Source organism: Delphinapterus leucas, chromosome 19 (assembly GCF_059928025.1).
Source record: "Delphinapterus leucas isolate spDelLeu-1000000601 "Yukka" chromosome 19, BTC_Dleu_Yukka2, whole genome shotgun sequence".
Classification (NCBI taxonomy): domain Eukaryota; kingdom Metazoa; phylum Chordata; class Mammalia; order Artiodactyla; family Monodontidae; genus Delphinapterus; species Delphinapterus leucas.
In genome coordinates, this window is record NC_143147.1 from 20,427,617 (window position 1) to 20,454,011 (window position 26,395).

Here is a 26,395-nt window from a genome sequence, read left to right on the forward strand (position 1 = left end):
CATTAAGTACTGATTTTGGCATTTAATGTCAGGTTTTCTCTTTTTTATGGAAAACCTATTTTGGAATGAGTAAGCTTAAAACTGTATAACTGAATGTTCTGATTGATCTACTAAACCATACTTTGACTACTTTAATAACACTACCTGAATTCACAGGAATTAACCTAAAATATTTTTTCTCATCTTCTGTGTTCTAATCCGTTTCTTTCTTTCTGTTTATCATTATCTAAAACAAGGTGGGCTCACACAGATTTGAGTACAGTAAGTGGTGTCTATGAAAATACTTAAACTAATTTTCTTATAAAAATGTAATGTTTTTACTTTAGGGGGTATGGGGTTTCTTACCATTGATTGATTGTATTCATCAAGTAATTCAGGAGGAATGGTAAAGTGTATAGGTATGAAGAGATACATACCCAAAAGTATTAATTCCCAGGAGCAGCAGGTTTACTTGGTCTTTGTTGTTTAATGCATTTTTTTTTTTTTTTGCGGTACACGGGCCTCTCACTGTTGTGGCCTCTCCCATTGCGGAGCACAGGCTCCGGACGCGCAGGCTCAGCGGCCATGGCTCACGGGCCCAGCTGCTCCGTGGCGTGTGGGATCTTCCCGGACTGGGGCATGAACCCGTGTCCCCTGCATCGGCAGGCGGACTCTCAACCACTGCGCCACCAGGAAAGCCCTCTGTTTAATGCATTTTATAGACAAGAAGCCAGTTCCTCCTGAGGAATAAAATTTTGCCTTTTACGGGTGGATAGTTATCCTTGGTAGCCCACCTCTCGCCAGCCGTTGCATTGTATTTATTCCTGTCTTTAGCACTCACAGCTTTGTCCCTTATCTCCTCTCTTTCTCCTTCCCTCCCTCCCTTCTTTTCTTCTTCCTTTCTGAGTTATGCAGAGCTAGTGGTTCAGCATAAAAGCTAGTGTAGAAGTAGCATGCTTTCCAATCTTTCAGAGCCTTTCAGATATGGTAACTTGAACGTAAGTAGCTAAATTTCATAAGCACAGGCTGAAGTTTTGTGAGCACAAGTTAGCAGAGAAGGTGCAAAAGTATATTCTTGTAAACTGAAATCTCTAAATTTTGTTTCCTTTGGGTCATGTTTATACACTGAGGTGGGGGAGCTGCCCTTTAAGTGGGAGTATTAGCCTGTACAGTGAGCTGGAATTTATTTGAAGTAGTCTCTGATGTTACTGGATTTGAAATTTTTCTTTTACATTCTGAATTATAGATGCAAAGTAGGGTTAGTTAGGTCTTACAGGTTTGACTGAAAAATGTGTGTTTTTAAGAGATCATGTTGTGACTTAATTGTGTCCTGGTTTTGATAAGAAATGAAATGTATATTGTCTAGGTCACACCACTTTTTCCCACTTAGAGTTTGGAGGGTAAGGAAAACAAGTTTCTAGCCTCATGTTTTCATTTAAGTTCAGATGATGGCAACAACCAACACAGTGCTGTGCACATGACAGTTGTGACTCTTGACATTTATTGCAGACTCTGTTAGCACTGGGCTGGAGTGTGAAAATAGCATTCTTGGAACAAGCCAGCTGACACCCAGTAGAGAATAGTTATCACATTAATTTTGCTTCCATTTGCAATTCCTTTCTCAAAGAGAATTGTTTTGTTTTGTCTTTTGGCTGCACTGTGTGGCTTGCAGGATCTTAGTTCCTCGACCAGGGATTGAACCCGGGCCCACTGCAGTGAAAGCACCAAGTCCTAACCACTGGACCACGAGGGAATTACCAGAATTGTTTTTTGTTTTTTAAATTAATTTATTTATTTTTTGGCTGCGTTGGGTCTTCGTTGCTGTGCGTGGGCTTTTTCTAGTTGCGGCAAGCAGGGGCGACTCTTCGTTGCGGTGTGCAGGCTTCTCATTGCGGTGGCTTCTCTTGTTGCGGAGCACGGGCTCTAGTTGCGTGGGCTTCAGTAGTTGTGGCACACGGGCTGTAGAGCTCAGGCTCAGTAGTTGTGGCGCATGGGCTTAGTCGCTCTGCAGCATGTGGGATCTTCCCGGACCAGGGATCGAACCCGTGTCTCTTGCATTGGCAGGTGGATTCTTAACCACTGCTCCGCCAGAGAAGTCCCACCAGAGTTGTTTTGAACGATGCCTGCCTTGATTAGAGGCTTTAGTGCCCAAAGATGGTTGAGCTGTTCTGCTACTGTGAAACCTAAATCTTGCAAAGTAAAAACTAAAGTGGAAGACTAGTTTATGATTTCAGTAAGTTTTCTTTTTTGATTGGATATTAGTTTTGAGCCACATATGTTGATTGATGAAGATAGCTTCTTTCAAGTTAGAACAAATACCCCAAATAATAGCTTTAAAACACTGTATGTACTTAATAAAACATGATGTTAGTTTAGCATCATAGAAATCTAGAGCTGGAAAAGACCTTAGATATCCTTATTCGTTGTATGAAAAAAACTTATCTTGAGACAAATCGAATGGGTTGTTTAAACTAGCTGGAGGTGGAGATATGAGGAACCCAGATCTACCTTGGTGCCTTTTCAACCATACCCAGATTCAATCTCTGCTTCTTTTTGTTTTAGAACAGTGATGCTGCCCTCCTCAGTGTAAGTTTTGTGTGGTTTCACTGACAGCATGTCTTCAGGTGTATTCTCTATGCAGGGAGGCAGTTTTCCTTTCCCATCTCTGGTTTTTCATAGGAGCTGATGCCTCATCCCTATTGAGATGAGGCTAGGAGGTAAGATTAGGAGACTTTGGCTTTCTGACTGTAGCATTCTGATAAGAAAAATATTCATTGCTATATTTGACCCACTATAAATTTAGATCTGTAGATGAGCTAGGCACGTTTTAGTGGAGTCTTACAGTTAACTTGAAAATGATAAATTAGAATCATTGCATTTTAGAATTGAACAGAACCCTAGACATAATAGGGTTCAGACTGCTCTACAGTGCCCTAACATTTCCCAGGAGGTAGCTGAGGATGCAAGATTCTGGGTTCCCTCTCTTGCTTTTAATCAAAGCAACTCTGTTTTTCACTGTGTTATATATCAGGGTCTCTCTAAGATTTTTTAAGTACAGAGGGTTTCTGTACTTTAAAAAATAAATTTAAAAAATTGTTCAAGATCCACCTGTCCTCATCTTACAGATGGCTGTTTCCTGCATGGTATATTTGCTGTGAACAGAGTTCTCCAGTAGAATATAAGTTAATGCCTATTTTCTCTTTTCCTGCCCATCAGATTTCTCTAGTAGGAATGAAGCCTGTTGGAAAGAAGGGATTAATTCTAGCTAACAACCAAAGTAGGGGTATTCCTCTGCCCACTGTAATTCTGGGGGAATATAACTGAACCAGGAAGACACCATCTGTTCCATCCGGAGCTTCTAATGAAGACGGATTTTAAACAAATGTAGATATGCTGTTTTGAAGGAGAAACACTGGAATTAACACTAGAACAGTGCAGAGGCACCTTTTATCTTTTTGATCTTAGATTTGATCTAAGTTTTTTGGTTTTTTTTTTTTAAAGAAATGGAAGTTTATTTTTATTTTTTTCTGGCTACGTTGGGTCTTCGTTGCTGCTTACAGGCTTTCTCTAGTTGTGGCGAGCAGGGGCTACTCTTTGTTATGGTGCACGGGCTTCTCATTGCGGTGGCTTCTCTTGTTGCAGAGCCAGGGCTCCAGGTGCATGGGCTTCAGTAGTTGCAGCACACGGGCTCTAGAGCACAGGCTCAGTAGTTGTGGCGCACGGGCTTAGTTGCTCTGCTGCTGATCTAAGATTTTGATTTGATTGGTTTTTGTTTCATGCTTATGACTCCATGAGAACTTGAATAGTGAATTTATCTTGTAAATTGCAGGTGTTAAAGTTTATTTTATGCCTCTGTAGACTGTCCAGAATAATCACATTATATATTTTTTCTTTTTTTAAATATTTATTTATTTTTTGGCTGCATTGGGTCTTAGTTGTGGCACGCGAGATCTTCATTGAGGCGTGCGGGCTTTTCTCTAGTTGTGGCATGTGGGCTCCAGAGCGCGTGGGCTCTGTAGTTGCGGCACTTAGGCTCTCTAGTTGTGGCGCTTGGGCTTAATTGCCCTGTGGCATGTGGGATCTTAGTTCCCTGACCAGGGATCTAACTGGCGTCTCCTGCATTGCAAGACGGATTCTTAACACTGGACCAACAAGGAAGTCCTTCACATTATCTTTTTTAATAAATTTATTTATTTTTGGCTGCATTGGGTCTTCCTTGCTGCACGTGGGCTTTCTCTGGTTGCAGTGAGCGGGGGCTACTCTTCATTGTGGTGTGCAGGCTTCTCCTTGTGGTGGCTTCTGGGACACGGGCTCAGTAGTTGTGGCTCACGGGCTCTAGAGCACAGGCTCAGTAGTTGTGGCACACGTGCTTAGTTGCTCCGCGGCATGTGGGATCTTCCCGGACCAGGGATCGAACCCTGTCCCTTGCATTGGCAGGTGGATCCTTAACCACTGCGCCTCGAGGGAAGCCCCCCCCCATTATCTTTAAATGTACTAATCATGTAACTTCCATTTTCTGGCATCTTGCCTTTGGTAGATAAGACTTCTGAGTAACCAGGGAGCTTCTCAGGTGGACTTAGGCATGGACCTGTCCTGCAGAGCACAGATAAGGGACGGTGTAAAGTGTTTTGGGTCCCTGATTATATGCAGCAGTGACTACATCAACTCTACATCTCCCCATGTGGAACTCTGTGAAACTTAAGTTATTTAGGCCTTTTGACCTATGTATGGAAAAGCGGAGTGAAGACCTTAATTTTCCCTGTGATCCAGAGAGAAAAAATGAGATTAGAAAGTATAAGAACCTGAGTGACAAGTCTTGGCTGTGTTCAGTTTGTCTTTTTCTGGAATTGTAGCTGTAGATTTCTGTATTGTTCATTGAGACAGGTGTCTACTTTCCGTCTCCTTCCATCCTTTTTGGACTTCTTCATTTCAGATTACAGTATCTCAATGGGAAGAGAGTTTGGAAGTAACTAATCCAGCTTCTTGGACATTGAAGGCAGGCCCTCTGGTATCCTTAGAGATAAATTAAAATAATTTTTTAAATTAAAGTATAGTTGATGTACCATATCATGTAAGTTACAGGTGTACAACATAGTGATTCACAATTTTTAAAGGTTATACTCCATTTATAGTTATTAGAAAATATTGGCTATGTTCCCTGTGTTGTAAATATATCCTTGTAGCTTATTTTATTTTATTTTTTGATAGTTTATTTTTGTTTTTTGTTTGTTTGTTGTTTTTTTTTGGCCACGCCGCACGGCATGTGAGATCTTAGCTCCCCGACCAGGGATTGAACTCGTACCCACTGCGGTGGAAACGCAGAGTACCAACCACTGGGCTGCCAGGGAAGTCCCCCTTGTAGCTTGTTTTGTACATAATAGTTTGTACCTTCTTAATCCTGTATCCCTGTCTCTCTGCCCCTCCACCCCCAGATGATTTTTTTTTTTTTTTTTTTTTTTTTTGTGTTACGTGGGCCTCTTACCGTTGTGGCCTCTCCCGTTGTGAAGCACAGGCTCCGGACGTGCAGGCTCAGCGACCATGGCTCACGGGCCCAGCCGCTCCGCAGCATGTGGGATCTTCCCGGACCGGGGCGTGAACCCGTGTCCCCTGCATCGGCAGGCGGACTCCCAACCACTGCGCCACCAGGGAAGCCCCCCCAAATGATTTTTAAACATGTATTTGAATTATCTCTACTTTTGGGGAGCTCTCTATCATCCACAACAGTGTAGTCTAGAGGTTCCAAACTTTCTTGGATCATAGAACCCATAGTGTTTCAGTAATATTTTACAATGTTCCAGGCCAAATGAAATACTTAACAGTTCCATTTATTAAGTCAGTAGGTTCAAACAGCTTAAATATTTATATCTTAATAACTTAGTACCCACTTGAAAAAATAATAAAAATAATTGGAAGAAAATAATATTTTTGTTTTAATAAAATAACTTCAGTTATTTAACTAATGAGATGTGTACACCTCATTTTCTCAAACCTTGGGATCATGTGGAACATTGCCACCTTCATTTCCGGTTCTACACTTATTTTCATGAGGTACTTGATTTTTATCATAGCAACTGCCAAAACCCAGCTTTACAAAGATATGACATCTTTGAAAGGGATGTAGTATAATCTGATGTCAAAATTTTTAACTGCCTCTAGCTGGTAGTTCACGTGGCATAAGAGATGTCAAGTATTGCTGTGTTTCCCTCAAAAATTTAAAATACTTGGTGGCACCCCTCTGAATTTGCTGCAGTGCCTCTGACACTGTACAGTTTGGGAACCTCAGGTCTAGTTCGCTGGACTAGTTCTTAGAAAATTCTTTATGTTGAGCTAAAATGTACCTGCTCTATGTGGTCATCTCTCCACCTCTCACCAAGGGGATGAGGAACTTAGTTGCAGTCATTATTAGTTGTTGGTCTATAGAAAATCTTTTCTGACTTGGACTAGAATCAGGGTAAGACCTATCTTCAGTGAGGTGCTTTTGCTCTACACCAGGAAGCCTACCTACCAGTTAAATCTCAAAGACCTGCAACTTTCCACCAATATGAGCCATGCCCATTTCAGTCCATCTCTGAGGCAAGTGAATCATTAAGGCTGAATTGTCGTCACTTTGTCTTCACTTATTTGAAAGATTTTAGATGGACCCTAAATATCACCTATTCCTTAGGTCAGGGGTCTGCAGACTTTTTCTTTCTGTAAAGGACTTTTAGGCCATCTGGCCTCTGTCACTTTGCCATTGTAGCTAGAAAGCAGTCGTAGAAAACAACAAATGAGCTTGCTGTGTTCCAGTAAAGCTATTTACAGAGGGGGCAGCAAGCTGGTTGTGGCTTATGGGCCATAGTTTGCTGACCCCTGTCTTAGATTGCTGTAGCTTTCTTACCTTTTTTTCCTCCTTCAGTCAAATCTTGAAATATTTACTAAATGTGTTCTTGGTGTGTTTGAAAATATTTGAACACAAGGTCCCTGTACTCCATCTCAGTACTTGGTTTCCCTGGTTTTATTTATATGAAGTTATGTGTGTTTCCTGCCCTGAGCTCACTGGAATTGTGCAGCAAATCTGGATCAGAGGAACGTTGGCAACTGTTGATGCCTTTCATGTTAGAAGGCAAACTAGAAAAGCAGTCACCTGGGGTTACAGCAGCTGACTAGATCACACAGCTCCCTGATGTCTCCTGTTTAATGCCATTTGGGCTCCAATTTCTTTCTCATTATCACTGGAACTCACTGGTGAAGGTGAACTGGGTAATCTTTTGCTCCAATTCTTTTTTTTTTTTGGCTTGTAGATCAATTCTAGGTTTGACTAATCTGTACCAAGATCATGATTGACCTTGGGAACTACACAGAGCTAGGGAACAAACCAGTGTGTTCCTCAAGTTCCCTGGGAGTGAAGAAACTGAAGTAACCACATTCAGTCCTCTTTACAGATGGTGCCATAATTTACTTGTGCACTTGCTCCTGAGGATGTGGTATATGGTTGAGAGGCTAGGAACTGACTGGGCTCTAAAATAGTACCTTGGTGAAAGAATCATCACTCTCTCTCCTTTACAAGGTGTTAGTGAGGTCTGCCTCATGAAGGGAAGGGTTAAGTGCTTCATAGCGCTTTAGGCCCTTTGTAAGTTCTTTCTTTTTCATTAGTATGCAGATGAGGATTTTTTTTCCATCTGTAACTTGAATTTTGAAATCAGTAGTGTTAGGACTAAGTTATTACTGCACTCACTGATTAGTACATTCCTTTGTGTCTTAAAATTGTAACATTTCTGGGGCAAGCATTCAGTTTTGCTTTCTTTGTCTTTGAAGTAGTACACCAAGCTTCAAACCTATATGCATCCCCTGGTCTGGCCTTGGGGAGTTCTCCTTCAGAGTGTTGTTGCTTAACAGGAAGAGGAGCACAAATAATGGTGTTATGTCTGACTTGGAGAAAGAACTGGACTTAATGGAGCACCATGTTCCTAGACTGCCCCATCCCCTCCTGCACTCAGCCCCAGGCTCGACAGCTACCCTTTCTTCCACCCTGTTGGAGCTCGAGGGCCTCATGTGTCCTAAAGGATAGTCATGTTGCCTTTGGGACTTGTCTGTTCTTGACCCCCAAGAGTCCCCATGTGCTTTGAATATTTTGGAAGAAAGAACCCATAGGGTATTATACATAGGGTATTTAATTTTAATAAGGTCTTCCTCAAAGTATTTGTACTTCAAGGCAGCTTTGTGCAGGTTAATTAGCCTATTAACCACTTACAACTTTCTTCTTTTATCCATTTAAAAATCAGAATCGTTTCAGAGTCATAACACAGCTTTTTTTTTCCCACCCTGTGGTGTTTGGACTTCTCTGCCAAGAACCTAAGCAACTGTAAAAAAGGATTTTGGATTCTGGAAGATGGTGTGCTTTTCCTGAGCCCTTCTCTGTAGGGTAGAACCAAGAGAGTGTATACATCAGAGATGTTGTGTGATGTCAGACTCTGATGTTGTCCAAAGGACTAATTTGCACTTCATTCGTCCCCCCAGTAACATCTTGCCGTATGGGAGCCCCAACTCATTTCTCCTTTCGAACTCTGAAGGAAGAAAGGCCTGAGGGCAGGTCAGCAGGTTTTGCCCTGTTTGTGGAGAAGCTAGTGTGGTTTTGTGTCGCTGATTAACAGCAAGGCGGTGGGTGGTCCACACTTCTACCTGCCCGTCACTGAGGGCTCTTTGGGATGTGATTTGAGACAACACTTTGAATGCTTAAGAATAATGGCAATCTTATAGTAAAAGAGAGGTGTTTAAACCTAGATTTCGGTATCAAGTAGAATGGTGGGCTTAAGGATGTATCCTGAAGAACCATCTTTTACAAAACACCTAGAAAAGCTGGATAAAACATAACAAACATTCTTTTCTTTTCACTTTTTAATTTAGATATGAAATCATTTGGTAGAACGTACCAATCCTAAGTATATAGCTCAGTGAGTTTACATGTATATATACCTATGTGACAACCACCCAGATGAAAGTATAGAACATTTTCAGCACTCCAGAATGTTCCCTCATGTCCCTTGGGTGTGTTTTTAATATCAGTAAAATGATGGATTCAGATATGACAGCTGGGATGTCATTAAACCAGCTTCTTGAAAGAAACTGGCCCCTTCATCCCCATCTGGAGGAGAATCTAACATAAGTGGCAATTTAGATTTTTGACATGAGCAAACACATCCCCGCAAATGTTTTCTTCTTTCTTAAGGTCAGGGACTTGTTATTATTCTGGGTCCAGCTACCTGAATAGCACTTTAGTATGACATGAGTGTTTTAACAGATAGTACAAATAAATAACAAAAACGGCAGTGGGAGTGCTGCACTTGATATAATTTACTGTATCATAGCAAGGGGCTAGCAGCACACGGGCAATTATTCCAGTAACATGTTGTGTGTGTGTGTGAAGAGTGGGGAGTCAAAGGTAGTTGACAGTTCAGAAACAAGGAAAATTCACTAAGGAATAGTCACATTATGGAGCTTATGTAGAGGCTAACTTCTTGCAACACTGCAAGAATTTTATTTTATTATTATTATTTTTCATATTCTTTCCCTCGCACTTTTTAAAAAAAAAATATTTGGCTGCATTGGGTCTCAGTTGCAGCACTCGGGCTCTTTCGTTGCGGCACGTGGGGTCTTAATTGCGGCGTGGGGGCTTCTCTCTAGTTGTGGCCTGCGGGCTCAGTAGTTGTGGCGCGCGGGCCTAGTTGCCCTGCGGCATATGGGATCTTAGTTCCCCAATCAGCGATCGAACCCGCATCCCTTGCGCTGAAGGCGGATTCTTAACCACCGGACCACCAGGGAAGTCCCAAGGATTTTAAAAAGAAGAGAACAAGTGAGATAGTCTGAGAACTAGAATTGGGGATATAGGAAGAAATCTTTTAGATTGTGTTTACTACCAAGGAAATTTTCACTTGATGTTCCGGGCTTCCTCTCTTCAAAGACTGTTTGAAAATTTTTGCTTGTCATAGTTGGCCTGCTTAGATGTCAGGAACTGAATTGGAAGATTGCTGGGAATAAACAGAACCCTGGTGCTAGCAGCCTATGGGAACTGGATCTGTTTGGAAAGATGTACATGCAATATCATTTTTCCCTCTCCTCCCATGACACCATTAGCCTTCACTATCAACAGATCAAGCTGCTTTTTCTCACACTTGTGTCTTATCCCTTGTCTCTCTAATATCCGATGGTTTCTGTCTTCCTTTTCTCAGCATCCTATGACCCCCACAACCACTTTAGGCCTCTGCGGTTTTCAGATAATTCTTTAGGAGATTGTAGACTGGCCAGTAGGCAACCTGTTTCCTCTGTGAGTGAGATCAAGCTGGTTTTAGAGAAGGCCCCGGCCTAGACTTGGGTTGGCTTTGGCCAGTAGTTGGCCTGCATTCTTAGGGAAGGAACCCCCAGGGCTGTGGGAGCATAATTTGAACGTTCTTGGTATAGCAGAAAGAAGATAAATGGGCTTGGGAGCCAGGTATTTCTGGCCTCAAATCTCAGCCCTGTCATTGGCTTTGTGACCTCAGGTATAATATGTAATTGCTCTGAACCTCAGTTTCTCATACGTAAAAGGAAAACAATTCCTGTCTTATAGGGGTATAATGATTATTAGAAAATAATTTATATAAAATGCTCTCTATAGTACTTTATGAAAGTTAAATATGTAGTAGTATTAATTTAATAAAACCAAATGAACAGTAATGTTTAGAAACAACTTGCCTGCTCAAAACTCAGATATTCATAATTAAAGGATGGTCATAAAGTTCTTTAGTCCAGTGACATTTGGGGACTTACCTCACCATTGTTAAATACTTTGCTACAGGATGAATCCATTCATCAGACTGACCTTGTCTTAAGATTCATAATAAGATAGAGGTATATCCTAGATTGTCAAAAATATCTGATGTTGCAACAGGAAGCTTTTTGTAACAGCAAAAACGTGATGTCCCCTTATTGTTAATGGACAAGTACCAAGTGGCATTGAGGGAGCAACAAGGTCTGTCAGTACATGGTGGGGTGGGAGTGGGGGGACTGGCAGGCAGTGGCCTGCCAAGTAAAACTTGCTGAAGAAGGTGGGGTCTTTCAGGGAGCTGATGGAATTCGGAGTCTTGGCCTGTACCTGCTCAAGTGGGAAAAGCCTTGCCTTGGCAGGAAGGTGATGAGAACACTTCATTTTCTGGGACCAAACGAAGTATGCTTCCCATGATTGCCTTCTGCTCTACAAGCAGCAGCAGGCCAGGATATGTGTACGAGAGTGGGCTGGGGGTTTGTGCTGCTATATGCCAGGGATAGGAGGGCCAGTATGGGTCAGGCAGGAAGCTAAGAGTCGTGGGTACAAAGATAAGAAATACTAGATCATTCTAGGTAGGGTTGCTCCTCCAGAGACAGTTGAGATTTCTAATCATGTTTTAGGATCCCTTCTATCTTCTGTACTCTGTGTTTTTCTGCACTGCTAAAATCACTTCTTCCTCCTGCCTGCATTAACCACAAGTAATCGGTCTGGTGGCTGGGGCTTGGGAGGCAGCGAATAGCCATTTCTGTGATATCAGCCCTAGAGCAATCACGTGGGCAGGGTATGGCTAACCAGGAATGGAGTTTTTCAGCTTGCATTCGTAACTGGAAATAAAGTGTTGTCCTTATTCTCCTCCTGCAGGTCGGTGAGCTGGTAAAGGTTACGAAGATTAATGTGAGTGGTCAGTGGGAAGGGGAGTGTAATGGCAAACGAGGTCACTTCCCATTCACACATGTCCGTCTGCTGGATCAACAGAATCCCGATGAGGACTTCAGCTGAGTATAGCTCAACAAACAGTTTTGCTCACAGATGGGAACAATCTTTTTTTTTTTTTTTCCAATTGCCATCTATACAATTTTCTTACAGATGTCAAAGCAGTCTAGTTTATATAAGCGTTCTGTTACCTGTGATCTCTTTTAGACTGAACTACTCCATCCCTAGTCTTATTTACCATATTCAGGGTACGAAACTGGAGGGCTAGTGTGTTAACTTTTGAATTGGCAATTTTAGATGGTAGCAACGTTGCCTGAGTGTATCTGAAGGGATAGGTATCTTGCCTTCTTTCTCTCAGGCAATACAAATCAACCTGTGGAAAACTGATGGACAGGAGAGAGGTGTTGCACACTGCTTACCCTGATTTATTCAATGGTTTTATTTTCATTCTGAAATCATGCTATCAAATGACAATAGACTGTTCCCTTCCACCCCCATGAAGTAATCATGCACCGTGTGATAGTACCCAGTGGGATTGTGTTTTCATTTATACAACATGACCATGTATGACTCATTCTGACAGTTCAAATCCTGAGAATTCTGAGGACACTACAAGAGGCATTTGTCTTCCTTCCCAGTCAGTGCTTCATACTTTTTCTTGGGATTCTTTCAAGCCTTGTAATTCTTTTTCCCCAAACCTACAAATAGGTTGATTCTCAAGATAAGTGTTATTTTCATTCCAGATGATAAGCAGAGTGTGCAGAGCACTTTATTCAGTGCATAGCTTTAAGCCAGTATTGGATTCACTGCATGGACAGCCAAACTCCCAGCTCTCTGCCATCCCTCAAGGGGTCATAGTAGGTTCACATTGCTACCACAGCTAAATAGACTCCTGGCTAATGGGATCCATCAGGGCCATTCTCCTGAGTGCCAGTATACTATCAGGGGACTCTGGAATTCGTCACTTGTGTGTAGAGTGGAAGGACCAATCACTTAGAATATTCCATAGACGGTTGGGGGGCCAAATTCTGCCCTTTGCTTTATGTACAACTTGTATAAAAGTCAAGTTAAAATTACATGAGTTTGGGGATAGGGTTAGTGGTTTGAGAAATGTTTGAACCAATCATGAATTACTTATGTATTATTAATTTCATATGGCCAGAATAGTGCTTGAAGTACATTACGTTATAAACTGCCTTCATTTGGGGCTCTTTTTCTTTGTGTTCAAGTTTAGTTTACAAACCCTTTTAAGTATGGAGTGGTTTATATAGGGTCAGGTGCTCCAAAGAATTGACTTTTAAGACCAGAAATGATCTAGGCTATTTAGACTACAGTATGAAACTTTCAAAGTTAGTTCACAGTCTAGAGGCACTTACTGGTCTGTGGTGTGATATGACCAATAGAAACACCTTGTTTTTTGCTTTGGGCCTCATTTTAGAAAAGTAATGTAGCTTTCCAGTTGTTTTGCATAGGTTAAGATTAATTTGCGTTCATTGAACATATGCCAAATCATGGTATCCCAGTGACTAGCACAATGCCTGGCACAGTTGGTGTATAGATACTTGTGTGAGTGAATGAGGGTTGTGCAGAAGCTCATTATATGGCACAGGGAAGCCAGCTGGCACAGGATTACATACATTACCACAAGCAAACTAATGAGTTGACGCTAATTTAATATATTTTTACCTCACACTAAGGTAATGCTTGATAAGGACCTTAATACTCGACTTTTAAAATGTTAGCACAGTGCTATGCACATAGTGGGTGCTCAATAATGTTGAATGGACAGATTTGCAATACTAGACTTCCATCTGACTACTCTGTTAAATTTTCAGTTAGAGCATAGACACTGTAAAATCCAAATACACATTAAATCTTGGTTTCCTAAAATGACATTTAAAATATTTGTAGAAAAGCTTTGTCACAACTGATTTGAATGTTTGTATTTTCTTTTGCTTCAATTTTGATATTGGCTTGTAATGTCTCTTTTCATCATATGTAATATTGGTGGAACATGCAACTCTACCCAAATCGTAAGAATTTCTCAATGATCGGTTGTCCAAAGCCATTACATGAACTGTTGGATTAGATTTGGCTGGGTGTGGCAGTTGTTGGACCTTAAGAAATCAAAGGACTTGTTAAAAGTATCTTCCAAAAGTAAATGCTAGAATCCTATTTAAGTGCATATGTACATTATCATAGAGCAAAGTAAACTGAAATTGGCTGCTATATTTTATATAATAATTTCTGCAAAAGCCCGTTTTTTGGATACTAATATTTGACATGATTAATTCTTATTAATTTGTTGGAATTGTTTATTGTTAATAATGCAAATAGATAATTTTTAATTATCCTTAAGTAACATTTCACTGTTAATGGTTTGAAATGGATGATAAGCAAACCAATTTGAAATAAAATATGAACATGTGCCATTGTATTATAACACTATACACTTTCTTGACAGTTAAATTTTTAAAAAAATGTTTTTTTTGTAGCATGTATTGTATATGTTTATAGTATATGTAGTAAATAAAAATATGGCCAAATGTTTGGCTTGGTGATCTTTTGAAGAAAGTAATCTTTGAATATTTTTCACAAAAGAGCTAAATCTTTTATGCTTAGGGAATAAGAGATAAAGAAACAATTATACACACTCTGTGGGTACTCATAAAAGATGGGATCAGTCATTGGTGTTACTCTGAAGAGTCTCCAGAAGTCATGAAATAATGATTTGAGGGGAATATAAGAAGAATGATTATGTAATGATTGGAAAGCTGGAATGATGTGGACAGATAACATCAAACTTGTCCAGAAATGGTTATATGTGGTTATAAAGAAAATATGGATGTGGTAGGGGCTTTGTAAAGCAGATGAGAAGTGTGGATGTTATACAATAGGTTTTTACAACGTTAGGGTAGATATTCAGTGTAATTCCTTCTTTTTTATGTAAGTAGCACTTTTTTCAGGGTAGATAATTTAGGAAATTTGAAAGAGTTAAACATTATGTTCTTCCCATCCTTTCTCAAAGCACATGTATATTTAGATGCATACACACAGTGTGTGAATATATATACCTAAAAGGTTGATTTTATACTCCATAGTCTTATGTCCTGTGGGTAGTGAAGTTTTAAAATGAAATGGACAAGCTTTGCCAGTCATTTATAGAGTATTCTGCCTTGGACCCAAAACAAACATCTAGTTACTGCTGTATACATAGCAGAGTATCAACCCAGAGTTAAAGGAAACTCTTGCAAGGGGGCCATCTTTGCTGTACACACACTTAACAGCAAGGTGATTTAAGTATGTTTCCACTTTTTATCAATAAGAAGCTGCCAAATCTTGTGATAGGTTGAGTGTTGGGTTCCTTTATATAGCCTGGAGTGCTCATAACAGCTGTTAAATTTTGTGACCTTTATCTTCAGATTAAAGTCTATTCCTCTTACAGATGTGGAGAGAGAAGTGGCCCTGTCCACAGATGAGAATATGAAAATGGTCTTCCAGAGTTTGGCAGGAGGAAGCTAAGAATTTGGAACTCTGCTGCCACACATATCATGAAGAAAAAGAAATGGGGAGGTAAGGTAGGGGACCAAGAAGAGCTAGCTGTTAAGAAGTGACGTTCAAAAAGAACAGGGCTTAAGGATCCTCTAGGGATACAGGTTGAAGCGAGCTTAACTTGCCTCCCCCTCTGGCTTAAATGTCGCTTTCTCAGAGATGTCTTCCCTGAACCCCTAAATCCCGTTTATAATCATCACATCATTCACCTTCACAGAGCTCCTCTCAGATTGTAATTATTTCTGTGATCTCATTCCACCTCCTCTGTTAGACTGTCAGTCAGTTCCATCAGGGCAGGAGCCACATCTAATTTGTTCATTATTCTATCGCCAGAGCCCAGCACAGAGCTTGGCTCACAGTCGGCAATACATATTTGTTGATCAAATAACGTTTTCCTTAGCAGGGTTTGAGTCTGGGGAATAGGGACCCGACCTGTTACCTCTCAGCTGCTGTCCCCAGTATCCCTGGTCTTATGTATGCTCGAAGGCTGTAGGTTCGTTTTAATATTGGTCAGAATAACACCCATTTCCGAAGGTCTTTCTGTTGTAGAAACATGAAATGCTTGACAAAGCCTAGTCTCAAGTTCTCGTGCTTTCCTGTTCTTTCTTTTTCCATAGAAAAGGAGGTGACTGGATTATTTAGAGGGGAGCTATATTCATACAATGAAGATTATTCACTGGGTGGTATTTTAATTTCTAGTTTTGACAATATTTTCAAAAGGCTGAATTTCATTAACAGAAGTGTCAAGATTATGTCTAAATTATCTTGTTCTAAAATACCAGTTGTAATGGAAGTAGCTTAATATAGCCTAAACAATATTCAAAGTAGTTATTCCTTATCCTGTTGTCATTTAGGTCTTTCAATAACAGACCTCAGATGCAGCAACTCAAGAAAGCATCTAAGAGGGGCAGGTAAATTCTCTCTGTGCATTATGGTAAAGGGCATGAACCCATTCTAATGTGAAAGTAGGTAGGAAGTAAAGACAAAATTGGCCTGAGTCTGAGGCCCAAGTCCTTTTATGAGCCTTGTGAAATAACAAGAGAAAAGGAGAAAGCCAGATCCCATCCCATCCCCAAAAAAGAAGGTAACAAGAGGAAGTGGTTTATGTAAATTCTTTGGCCACATCTTTTCTCCCACTAGAATCAAGTTCTTCCTCTACTTTCACTTTTTCTTTTGAATAAGAAATTGCCCCAGTTTCTTATTATTTCCCTGAGGGGTTAGGTTTATGGCTGAACCAGCCAGTTGTTTCTTGTTCCTTAGCAAGCTCTGCCATTTGATCAAGGGCAGTCTTTTTTGTTGTCATGGCAACCACCATTTACATAAGCAAGAACTAGGGGAAAACATTTGTTTGGAATGATTTGTGGTAAATTTCATTGCAGTGGAAAGATAAAACACCAACTTGGTGGGCTAGCAGCTAGAATTGGGAACAACAGGATGAACTTTTCCGGTTCTTTTTAGTGAGATCTATTTGATAGGTATCACTTTTGGCTATCAAAAAAACTCTGATGTCTAGGAAAAAAGGAATACATGTAATCTTTAGTTCTGTCCTTGATCACATTTTCAATAGCAATTAGGATATGGTGTATGTGTGGGTGCCTGTTCTTCTAAAGCAGAGGTTATTGATCCAGAATCTTGATCCCTGGGGAATCCACAGATAGACTCATAAAGGGTGTGGCAGAGATAGCTCACTCAAAGCCATGTTCTTTTCTTCCTGTGCATCGTACATTTTCCAGGCTTCCTTGTATTACATATGACCATGTGATTGAGTTCAGCCAATGGACTGTGTACACAAGTGCCTGTACCACTTTCAGGCCTGGCCTATAGAAACCTATAGAAACAGGTGTTCCTCCATGCTCTTCCTTTCCATCAGGTGGGAATGGAGATGACACCCAGGGCAAATCCTTCATCCACAGAGAAGGGCCTCTTTGGCTTGGTGACTGGCTCAATTAGCAAGAAATAAACTTTTGTTCAACCATATGTTTTAAGGTCAAATAGTTACATTAGTTAGCCTGCTCCGACTAATACAAGGGAGTTGAATTGGATAGATGAGAGGTTGACCAACTGGCAGGTTGTTAGGACCACATGATGCCAAAGCTTTGTTGAAATCAATAAGATGCTTCAGGCACCTCAGATAAATAACTTTTTAGTGTATGTCCTATGTAATACCTGAAATTGAAATTTAACTGGGCATCCTGTATTTTTATTTGCTAAATCTGGCAGTTCTATCCCTGGTCTCCCCTTTAGAGAAATACTGCTGCAGGGCTGCTGCTCTTTCCTCCACGGGAACTGAATTCTTCTGAAGGAAAAACAATCCAAACTAGGACACCTAGGGCCAACCAGCTCACTCCGTAGCTCACATTCTTGTCATCTTTGCTAATTGCCCCAAGTGTAAATCCCCCTAGTCACCTCTCATTTTGTCACTGGCATCCTCAAGCTGTACTGGGTCTTCTCTTCTGTCCCCCATTTTTGTACGTTACTCCATCTTTGAAGCTTTTGCCAACCTGTTAGGCTCCCTGCCACTTTACTGTTGCCAATCAAATTTCTCCTCATTTATTAAAGATTTTTGACGTCTGGCTCACAGTGTTTCTTTTTGCCAAGGTCTGCTGTCTTCTGGGGTTACCCATCCATCACCTAGCTTTTCACTTTATTGACCACCTCAAATCCATTATCTTGTACTGTTATATCCCCGGAATCTTAAAACATCTTACTCCCTGACCACTACTTTCTAGCCTTCCAGTTCTCTCACTGTCTTCCCAAAGCCTTTGCTCTTCCATTTCAAGGCACCTTCTAGTTCCTAAACTCTTCAGCTCTCAGCCATCTACTATCCTTTTTTTTTCTAGTTAGATAATGAAGAAATACATAAAATATTGTCAGGTCTCAGATATATCCAACTGCCCACTGGACACCTTTTGGATATCTTGAAGGCACCTCAAACTCAGTATATTCCAAACTGGATTCATCATCCCTTCCCTTATCTGCCCCTCATACACATTCCCTATCTCGGTGTCTATCACCAATTGGCTAAGCCAAAAACCTGGGGACCATCTGTTATTCCTTCCTCTCGAGAGTTCATCACCCCATTTCTAGTCATTTACCAAGTCCTAACTCCTGAGCATCTAAAATCAGTTTACTTACCTCCATCCCCACTGCTGCTACCTTAGTTCAAACTGCCAATGTTTCTCATCTGGATCAGCTCAAAAGCCACCTGGGTGCCTTTAGTTTTGGTCCCTCCAATCCCTTTGTTATACTGCAGCCTTAGTGAGCTTTCTATAATTTATATTAGATTAGATTATATTCTCCTTCAGCAGATATCTAGACTCCCTGCAAAGGGATACAGAGCTCTTTATGTTCTAGTTCCTGCTCCTCTCTCCAGCCTCCCCTCTCGTCACTTTCTCTGCTGTACTCTGGGCTCTAGCCATACTGAGTTTGTATACTATTTTACCTGACCCACCTGCTCACCCCTCCAGGCTTTCGTACAGTCTGTACCTCTGTCTGGCTCACCTTCGATTACTAGTCTTACCAGACACGCTGATTTGGGTTATGTATCTGTTCCATGTCCTCTCTTGGCAATATGTGCTTACAGTTGTCACACTGAACTGAAATTGCCTGTGCGCGTGTCTGTCACAAGACCAAGACTTCTCATTGTATTTCCAACACCCAGCTCTGCTTGACACACAGCAGATACCCAGGGTATGTATTTTGAACAAAAGAATGAAAAACAGGATAGGTGGGCTAGAGGTCATCAAAAGCCAAGTGGGAGCAGTGGGTAGTATTACTCCTAGGGACTTAAAGTTAGTGTCAGTTAGCTTTTGCTGCAAAATAAACCACATCAATACTTAATGGCTTAAAACAACCATCATTTATCTTAACAATTCTACAGCTTAGCAGTTTGGGTTGGGTTGGGTTCTGCTGGACAGTTCTTCTGGTCTGGTCTAGTCTCACTGATGTATCTGAGGTCAGCTTCTGGTTGGCTGGGGGCTGGCTGGTCTTGGATGGCCCTTAGCTGACCGAGTTTAGTCTCTGCTTCCTGTGATCTTCCATCCTCCAACAGAGCAGCCCACACTGGTTCTCATGGCTATTGACAGGGTTCCAAGAGAACAGATGGAATCACACAAGGCTTCATAAGGCCTAGCCTTAGAACTGACACAGTGTCAATTCCACTGCATTCTATTGCTTAAAGCAAGTCATAAGGCCAGCTCAAATTCAAGGAGTGAAAAAATAGATTTCACCTCTTGATGGGAGAAGCTATATAGTCATACTGCAAAGGGGTGTGGATATAGGAAGAGTGAAGGATTGTGGCTACTTTGGAAGCTACACAGCTACCCCAAAGAAACTATTTGACTAAAATGTGTGAAGAAGCACAGATTCCTAGGAAGCATCATCACTGGGTGAGTCAATACCCAAATGTTCATAGTTTTTCTTCATTTTATTTTGTAACTTGAACATTTTGCATGTGTAATCATGATTTTCAGTACCTGCTAAAATAGGTGTTTGGAACTGGACCATGGGGACTGTTTGAGAAGAAAGGCACTTGCAAAAATGTCACTGAGAATGAAGACTCTGACAGGAAGCTTCATAAGGGAAGGGGCTGTGTCCACTTTATTAACTTTTATCTGTAGCATCTCACATGATTAGCACATGGAAAGCACTCAGCAAATATTTGTTGAACCATTAATAGTAAACGTCTATTTACTGTTGTAAAGGAGAGCTGAATGTCTAGTCTTAACTAGCAGTATGGCTGCGTGTGGACGTGCAGGTGATGCCCTTTCCAAGGACATGCCGAGCAAGGAGGAGTGGAGCCGAAATCCAGCCTGCACTGGGCTAGCCAAGAAGCAGGCCTGGTCCCTGGCTTCATCAACCTGCAGGAGGCATCATTTTTTTTTTTTTTTTTTTTGCGGTACGCGGGCCTCTCACTGCTGTGGCCTCTCCCGTTGCGGAGCACAGGCTCCGGACGTGCAGGCTCAGCGGCCATGGCTCACGGGCCCAGCCGCTCCGCGGCATGTGGGATCTTCCCGGACTGGGTCACGAACCCGTGTCCCCTGCATCTGCAGGCAGACGCTCAGGGAAGCCCAGGAGGCATCATTTTAAATTCAAAAGCACATTTTGCTTGCTAAGCATTGAGCCCCTAGGGCTGCATATATGTGGAAAGGGCACCTATTTTATGTCTCAGAAGTGCCCTGTGGGCTAGCAGGGCCCCGATACTCAACCTCAGGTAGCAGGGAAACGGTTTCTGAGGAACATGAGATGGCACAAAATGCACAAAGCAAGAAAAGTAAGCACAAAACACTGTTCTTATAAGTGGATCAAGATAAATGAACGAGGGATTGAGAGAACCAGGAGCAAGAAAAAAAGAAAGACTTAGGTTAATATGTCTGAATCGAATTCAGAATCCAACTGAAAGTTAACAGATCAGAACATTGAAGCACCCCAAATGTGATTTGTTTCTACAAAAGGCAAATCTATATATAGAGAAAATAGATTAATGGTTGCCTGGGGCTGAGAGTAGGAATGGGGATTGACTGTAAATGTGCTCACAGTTTCATTTTAAGGTGATGGAAGTGTTCTAAAATTAGATTGTGGCCATAGTTGTACAGTTCTGTAAATGTACTAATGGTATATTGAATGGTATGCTTAAAATGGGTGGATTGTATGGTATGTAAATTATATCTCAATAAAACCATTTTAAAAACATTGTCTCTTCAGTGTTAACGTCACTAAAAGCGAACAAGACATTGTCTCTGTTGTGATACAACAGGAAGCTCACAGCAAGCATCACCTCTGAGGCATTCAAACCCCCCAAAATTGACCCTGACTCTAATCCAGCTATTAGTTTACAGGAAATGTGAGGAATAGGGGAACAAGTTAAATAACACCATAAGAAGCTGAAGAAACAAATCCAGGATGGGAGATATTCTATAAAACAAATGGCCCAGTTTCTTCTGAAATCAGTGACATGAAAAAGGACAGGAAGGGATATCTGTTATGGATAAAGAGACTTCACAGACCTATCAACTGACGCTCTCTGTGAATTTAGTTTGTATCCTGACTCAGGTAAACCAACTGGAAAAAAACACCAGACAAACATGGGAAAGTGAACACAGGTTGGATATTAGATGATGTTAAGAAATGTGAATCTTCTGGGGTATAATAATGTTATTGTGATTATACTGACAAAATCTGTTAGTGATACTGTGGGAGACAAAATAATAGTCCCCCAAAGAGGTCTACATCCTGATTCCTGGAACTTGTTACCTTACATGACAAAGAGGGTTTTGCAGTTGTGATTAAGTTGAAGATCTTGACCTGGGGAAATTACCCTGGATTATCTTGGTGGGCCCAATGTAATCACAAGTGGCTTTATAAGAGGGATACAAGAGGAGTCCGTGAGAAAAAGAAGATGTGACAGTGGAACCAGAGGTTGCAATGAGGCACATTGAAGATGGAGGAAGGGGCAGTCAGTCATGGAACACAGGCAGACTAAGTTGGAAATGGCAAGGAAATGGAAACCCTTATAGAGCCTCCAGAAAGAACACAGTCCTGCTGACACCTTGATTTTCTTATCCACCAGAAACATAAAATATTTGTGTGTAAACCACAAAACTTGTAATTTGCTGTAGTAGTTATAGGAAAGTATTACAAATATCTTTATGAATATAGCCTTTTGGTTCAACTGAATTATTTTTAGCACAAATTCCCAGGAGTAGGACTACTGGGTCGTGGCTGTTACCACCATGATTATATTGCTCTCCAAAGGACGTTTACCAATTGTCAACACTGATAACAGAATAACCTAGAAAGTGTGGACCACCATTAAACTTTTTTTTTTTTTTTTTTTGCGGTACGCGGGCTTCTCACTGTTGTGGCCTCTCCCGTTGCGCAGCACAGGCTCCGGACGCGCAGGCTCAGCGGCCATGGCTCACTGGGCCCAGCCGCTCTGCGGCATGTGGGATCTTCCCGGACCGGGGCACGAACCCGTGTCCCCTACATCGGCAGGCGGACTTTGAACCACTGCGCCACCAGGGAAGCCCCACCATTAAACTTTTAAAAGATAAGTTAGTGGACTTCCCTGGTGGTGCAGTGGTTAAGAATCCGCCTGCCAAGGCAGCGGTCACGGGTTCGATCTCCGGTCCGGGAAGATCACACATGCCACGGAGCAACTAAGCCCGTGCACCACAACTACTGAGCCTGCACTCAAGAGACCGAGAGCCACAACTGCTGGGCCTGCGTGCCACAACTACTGAAGCCCATGTGCCTAGAGCCCGTGCTCTGCAACAAGAGAAGCCACTGCAATGAGAAGCCTGCGCACTGCAACGAAGAGTAGCCGCCCCCAACTTGACGCAACTAGAGAAAGCCCGCATGCAGCAACGAAGACCCAATGCAGCCAAAAATAAAAAAATAAAAGATAATTTAGTATGCTTATAAGTATGCCTCCTATAGCAATGTGAACGTACTTAACACTACTGAACTCTATACTTAGAATTGGTTAAGATAACTGTTATGTGTATTTTACCACAATTAAATTTTTTATTTTAATTTTTAAAAAGAATTAAAACATTAAAAAAAATATTTAGTTGGTTGCGCCAGGTCTTCATTGCGGCTCGTGGGCTCCTTTGTTGTGGCACGTGAACTCTTAGTTGCGGCATGCATGTGGAATCTAGTTCCCCAACCAGGGATTGAACCCAGGCCCCCTGCTTTGGGAGCGTGGAGTTCCATCCACTACGCCACCAGCGAAGTCCCTAAAAATTTAAAAAAGTATATCTCAGCCACTTTTTTTGTATATTTTTATTACCAGTGAAAATGAATCTATTTCCATTTGTTTACTCCTTGAACTTCCTCATATATGAATTACCAGGTTATATCCTATGCATATGTTATTTATTGGACTTACTGTTTATTCAAGTAGTCGATTGTTACTTTTTTAAAAATAAATTTATTATTTATTTATTTATTTAGTTTAGGCTGCGTTGGGTCTTCATTGCTGGGCGCGGGCTTTTTCTCTAGTTGCGGTGAGCCGGGGCTACTCTTTTCGTTGTGGTGCGCGGGCTTCTCATCGTGGTGGCTTCTCTTGTTGCGGAGCACAGGCTCTAGGCACGTGGGCTTCAGCAGTTGCAGCACGCAGGCTCAGTACTTGCAGCATGCGGGCCCTAGAGCTCACGTGCTTCAGTACTTGTGGCTCGCAGGCTCTAGAGCACAGGCTTAGTAGTTGTGGCGCACAGGTTTAGTTGCTCTGTGACATGTGGCATTTTCCTGGAGCAGGGCTCAAAACCATGTCCCCTGCATTGGCAGGAGGATTCTTAACCACTGCGGCAACAGAGAAGTCCAAAGACACAATAACCTTTTAAAAAAAGTAAGCCCTAAACTGCAGGATCCTGTAGGCAATGAGTAATCATATTTTTTAACATCTTATTTCCTTCTTGCAGCGGTTAGTACACTGCCATGTGTCGGCGACTATTTCCTCAAGACAGGTCAAATGAGTTATTTCTATTAAAGGAGATTCTTCAATAAAGTTGGAAGACTCCTATTTAGGGGTGTGATCTATTGACCTGGTGATGTTGGTGACATATCCACCCAGCAGCATGAAAAGTGCAGTACCATACTGCGGGAGCCACCCCTCAGTTCAGCACCATGATTTTTTTTTTTTATCAGTTTATAATCCCAGATGCTATATCATAAATATTTCTCTTTATATTTTTGTTGCCCTGTCCACAATTTCTGTCCCTTTTAGTTCTGTTGGTTGAGAGAACAGGCAGTACAGTCAGAGGATCAATCTAAGGTTTTCAGATTTCTGCCTTTTCAGCAGTTTCTGAAAAGGCACCTTCAGATAGACTTTAGCCAGTCTTGGGAGACTATTCAGGAGAGAAGACCCAGTGGTTAAAAAGATGTTACTCCTAATCTCTGCATATCCCGTGGTCAATATGGCAGCAGGGCCAGCTTTGTAAGGTGGGGTGGGTTTTGCGAACATGTGGACCAACTCTATGATTTGGCTACCCCTATTGGGGGATCACCCCTATTAAATGATCACCTTCTACCTTTTCACTGCTACTCTTCTCAAGAGAACCCTACACGTAACCAATTCCACGTTCTCGCCTTCTTTGTGCGTCAACCAAATGCAGTCTGGCTTCCGACACCCTTTTGAAATTGATCTTGAATGAAGGTCACTAATGACCTAATTGCTATAACCAGTGGCTTTTCCTCAGTGCTAATCTTGATGTCTCTGGAGAATTTAATTCGACCATCCCCTTATTTTTGAATGCTTCTCACTTGTATTTTGACACTAACTTCTCCTGGTTCTTGCTCAAGCGTGAACCATACAAACATTAATAAACATAGCTAACGTTCATTGAGTATCAGGTTCTTTTCTTTCAATCTCCCACTTACAAGGAAAATTCTATTCTCATTTTATAGGTGAGAAAACTGAGGTGTAAATAAGTTGAGTAATAGGCTTCCACTGCACAGGTGATAAGGAGCCACTGAACCCAGGGATTCCAAGAGCAGAGCCCATCACCTTTGCTGTGATGTGTCTGGGAGGGATTTCTAGAGGTCAGCAAATTCAGCTGTTTCACTTCATTTCTGCAAAAAATGCCATTGGGATTTTGATAGAGATTGCATTGAATCTGTAGATCACTTTGTGTAATAATGTTATACTAACAATACTGAATCTTCTGATCGGAGAACACAGAGTGTCTTTCCATTCATTTAGGTTTCCTTTAATTTCTTTCAGCAGTGTTTTGTAGTTTTTCCAGGACATCTTTCACGTTCTTGATCAGTTTATTCCTATTTTATTATTTTTGATACTGTTATGAATAGAATAGTTTTTCTTAATTTCCTCTTTGTATTGTTCATTTGCGACTGTATAAAAATACAACCGACTTGTGTGTTGCTTTTTGTATCCTCCAACTTTGCTGAATTTGTTTATTTTCTTACCATTTTTTTTTTTTTGTAGAACCTTTAGAGTTTTCTACATACAAGGTCATGTCTGTGAACAGAGATAATTTTGCTTCTTCCTTTACAATTTGGATGCCTTCTATTTCTTTTTATTCCCCAATTGCTCTGGCTAGAATTTCTAGAACTATGCTTGAATAGAAGTGGCAAAAGGGCGCATCTTATCTTGTTTATGATCTTAGGGTGAAGCTTTTGGTCTTTCACCATTGAGTATGATGTTAGCTGTGAGTTTCAAATATGGCCTTCATTATGCTGAGGAAGTTCCCTTCTATTCCTATCTTATCATTTTTATCATGAAAGGATGTTGGATTTCATCAAATGATTTTTTTTTGCATCAATTGAGCTGATGATTTTTTTTGTTCCCCTTCATTCTGTTAATGTAGGGTATCAATTACATGGATTGAATTTCTTGAAACAGCCTTCCATTCCTTGGTTAAATCCTACTTGGGGGCTTCCCTGGTGGCGCAGTGGTTGAGAGTCTGCCTGCCGATGCAGGCGACACGGGTTCGTGCCCCGGTCTGGGAAGATCCCACGTGCAGTGGAGCGGCTGGGCCCGTGAGCCGTGGCCACTGAGCCTGCATCCGGAGCCTGTGCTCCGCAACGGGAGAAGCCGCAGCAGTGAGAGGCCCGCGTACTGCAAAAAAAAAAAAAAAAAAATCCTACTTGGTCTTTTAATTTTAATATGCTGCTGAATTTAGTTTGCTATTATTTTGTTGAAGATTTTTGCATCCGTATTCATTAAGGATATTGGCTTGTAGTTTTCTTTTCTTGTAGTGTTTTTGTCTGGCTTTGGTATTAGAGGCCAGGTAATGCTGGTCTAACTAAATGAAGTAGAAAGTTTTCTATTTTTTTGGAAGAGTTTAAGAAGGATTAGTGTTAATTGTTTATCGTGTTTTGTAGACACATTCACCAGTGAAGCCATCTAGTCCTGGGATTTTCTTTGTTGGAAGATTTTTTTTCTTTGATTGTGGTAAAGCATGCATAACATAAAATTTACTCTTTTAATAATTTTTTAGTGTACGGTTTAGTGGCATAAGTACATACATTCACATTGTTGTGCTGTTGGGAAGTTTTTGGTTTTTTTGTTTTTTTTTTTTGCGGTACGCGGGCCTCTCACTCTTGTGGCCTCTCGCGTTGCAGAGCACAGGCTCCGGACGCGCAGGCTCAGCGGCCACGGCTCACAGGCCCAGCCGCTCCGCGGCATGTGGA

General features: G+C 41.4%; 1 protein-coding gene across 3 annotated transcripts in view; it reads left to right on the forward strand.

Annotated features, from left to right (window-relative positions):
• CRK (CRK proto-oncogene, adaptor protein) overlaps positions 1–20,935 on the forward strand; it is a 32,747-nt gene extending 11,812 nt beyond the window's left edge. For 2 of the 3 annotated variants that reach the window (XM_022595461.3, XM_022595463.3), the window contains exon 3: positions 11,621–20,935. In XM_022595461.3, the coding sequence (XP_022451169.1) occupies positions 11,621–11,758 (138 nt within the window). In that variant the 3' untranslated portion in view covers positions 11,759–20,935. The remainder of the gene's footprint in view (positions 1–11,620) is intronic. The other variant, XR_016388893.1, reaches the window with a different exon arrangement.
• Positions 20,936–26,395: the final 5,460 nt, after the last annotated feature.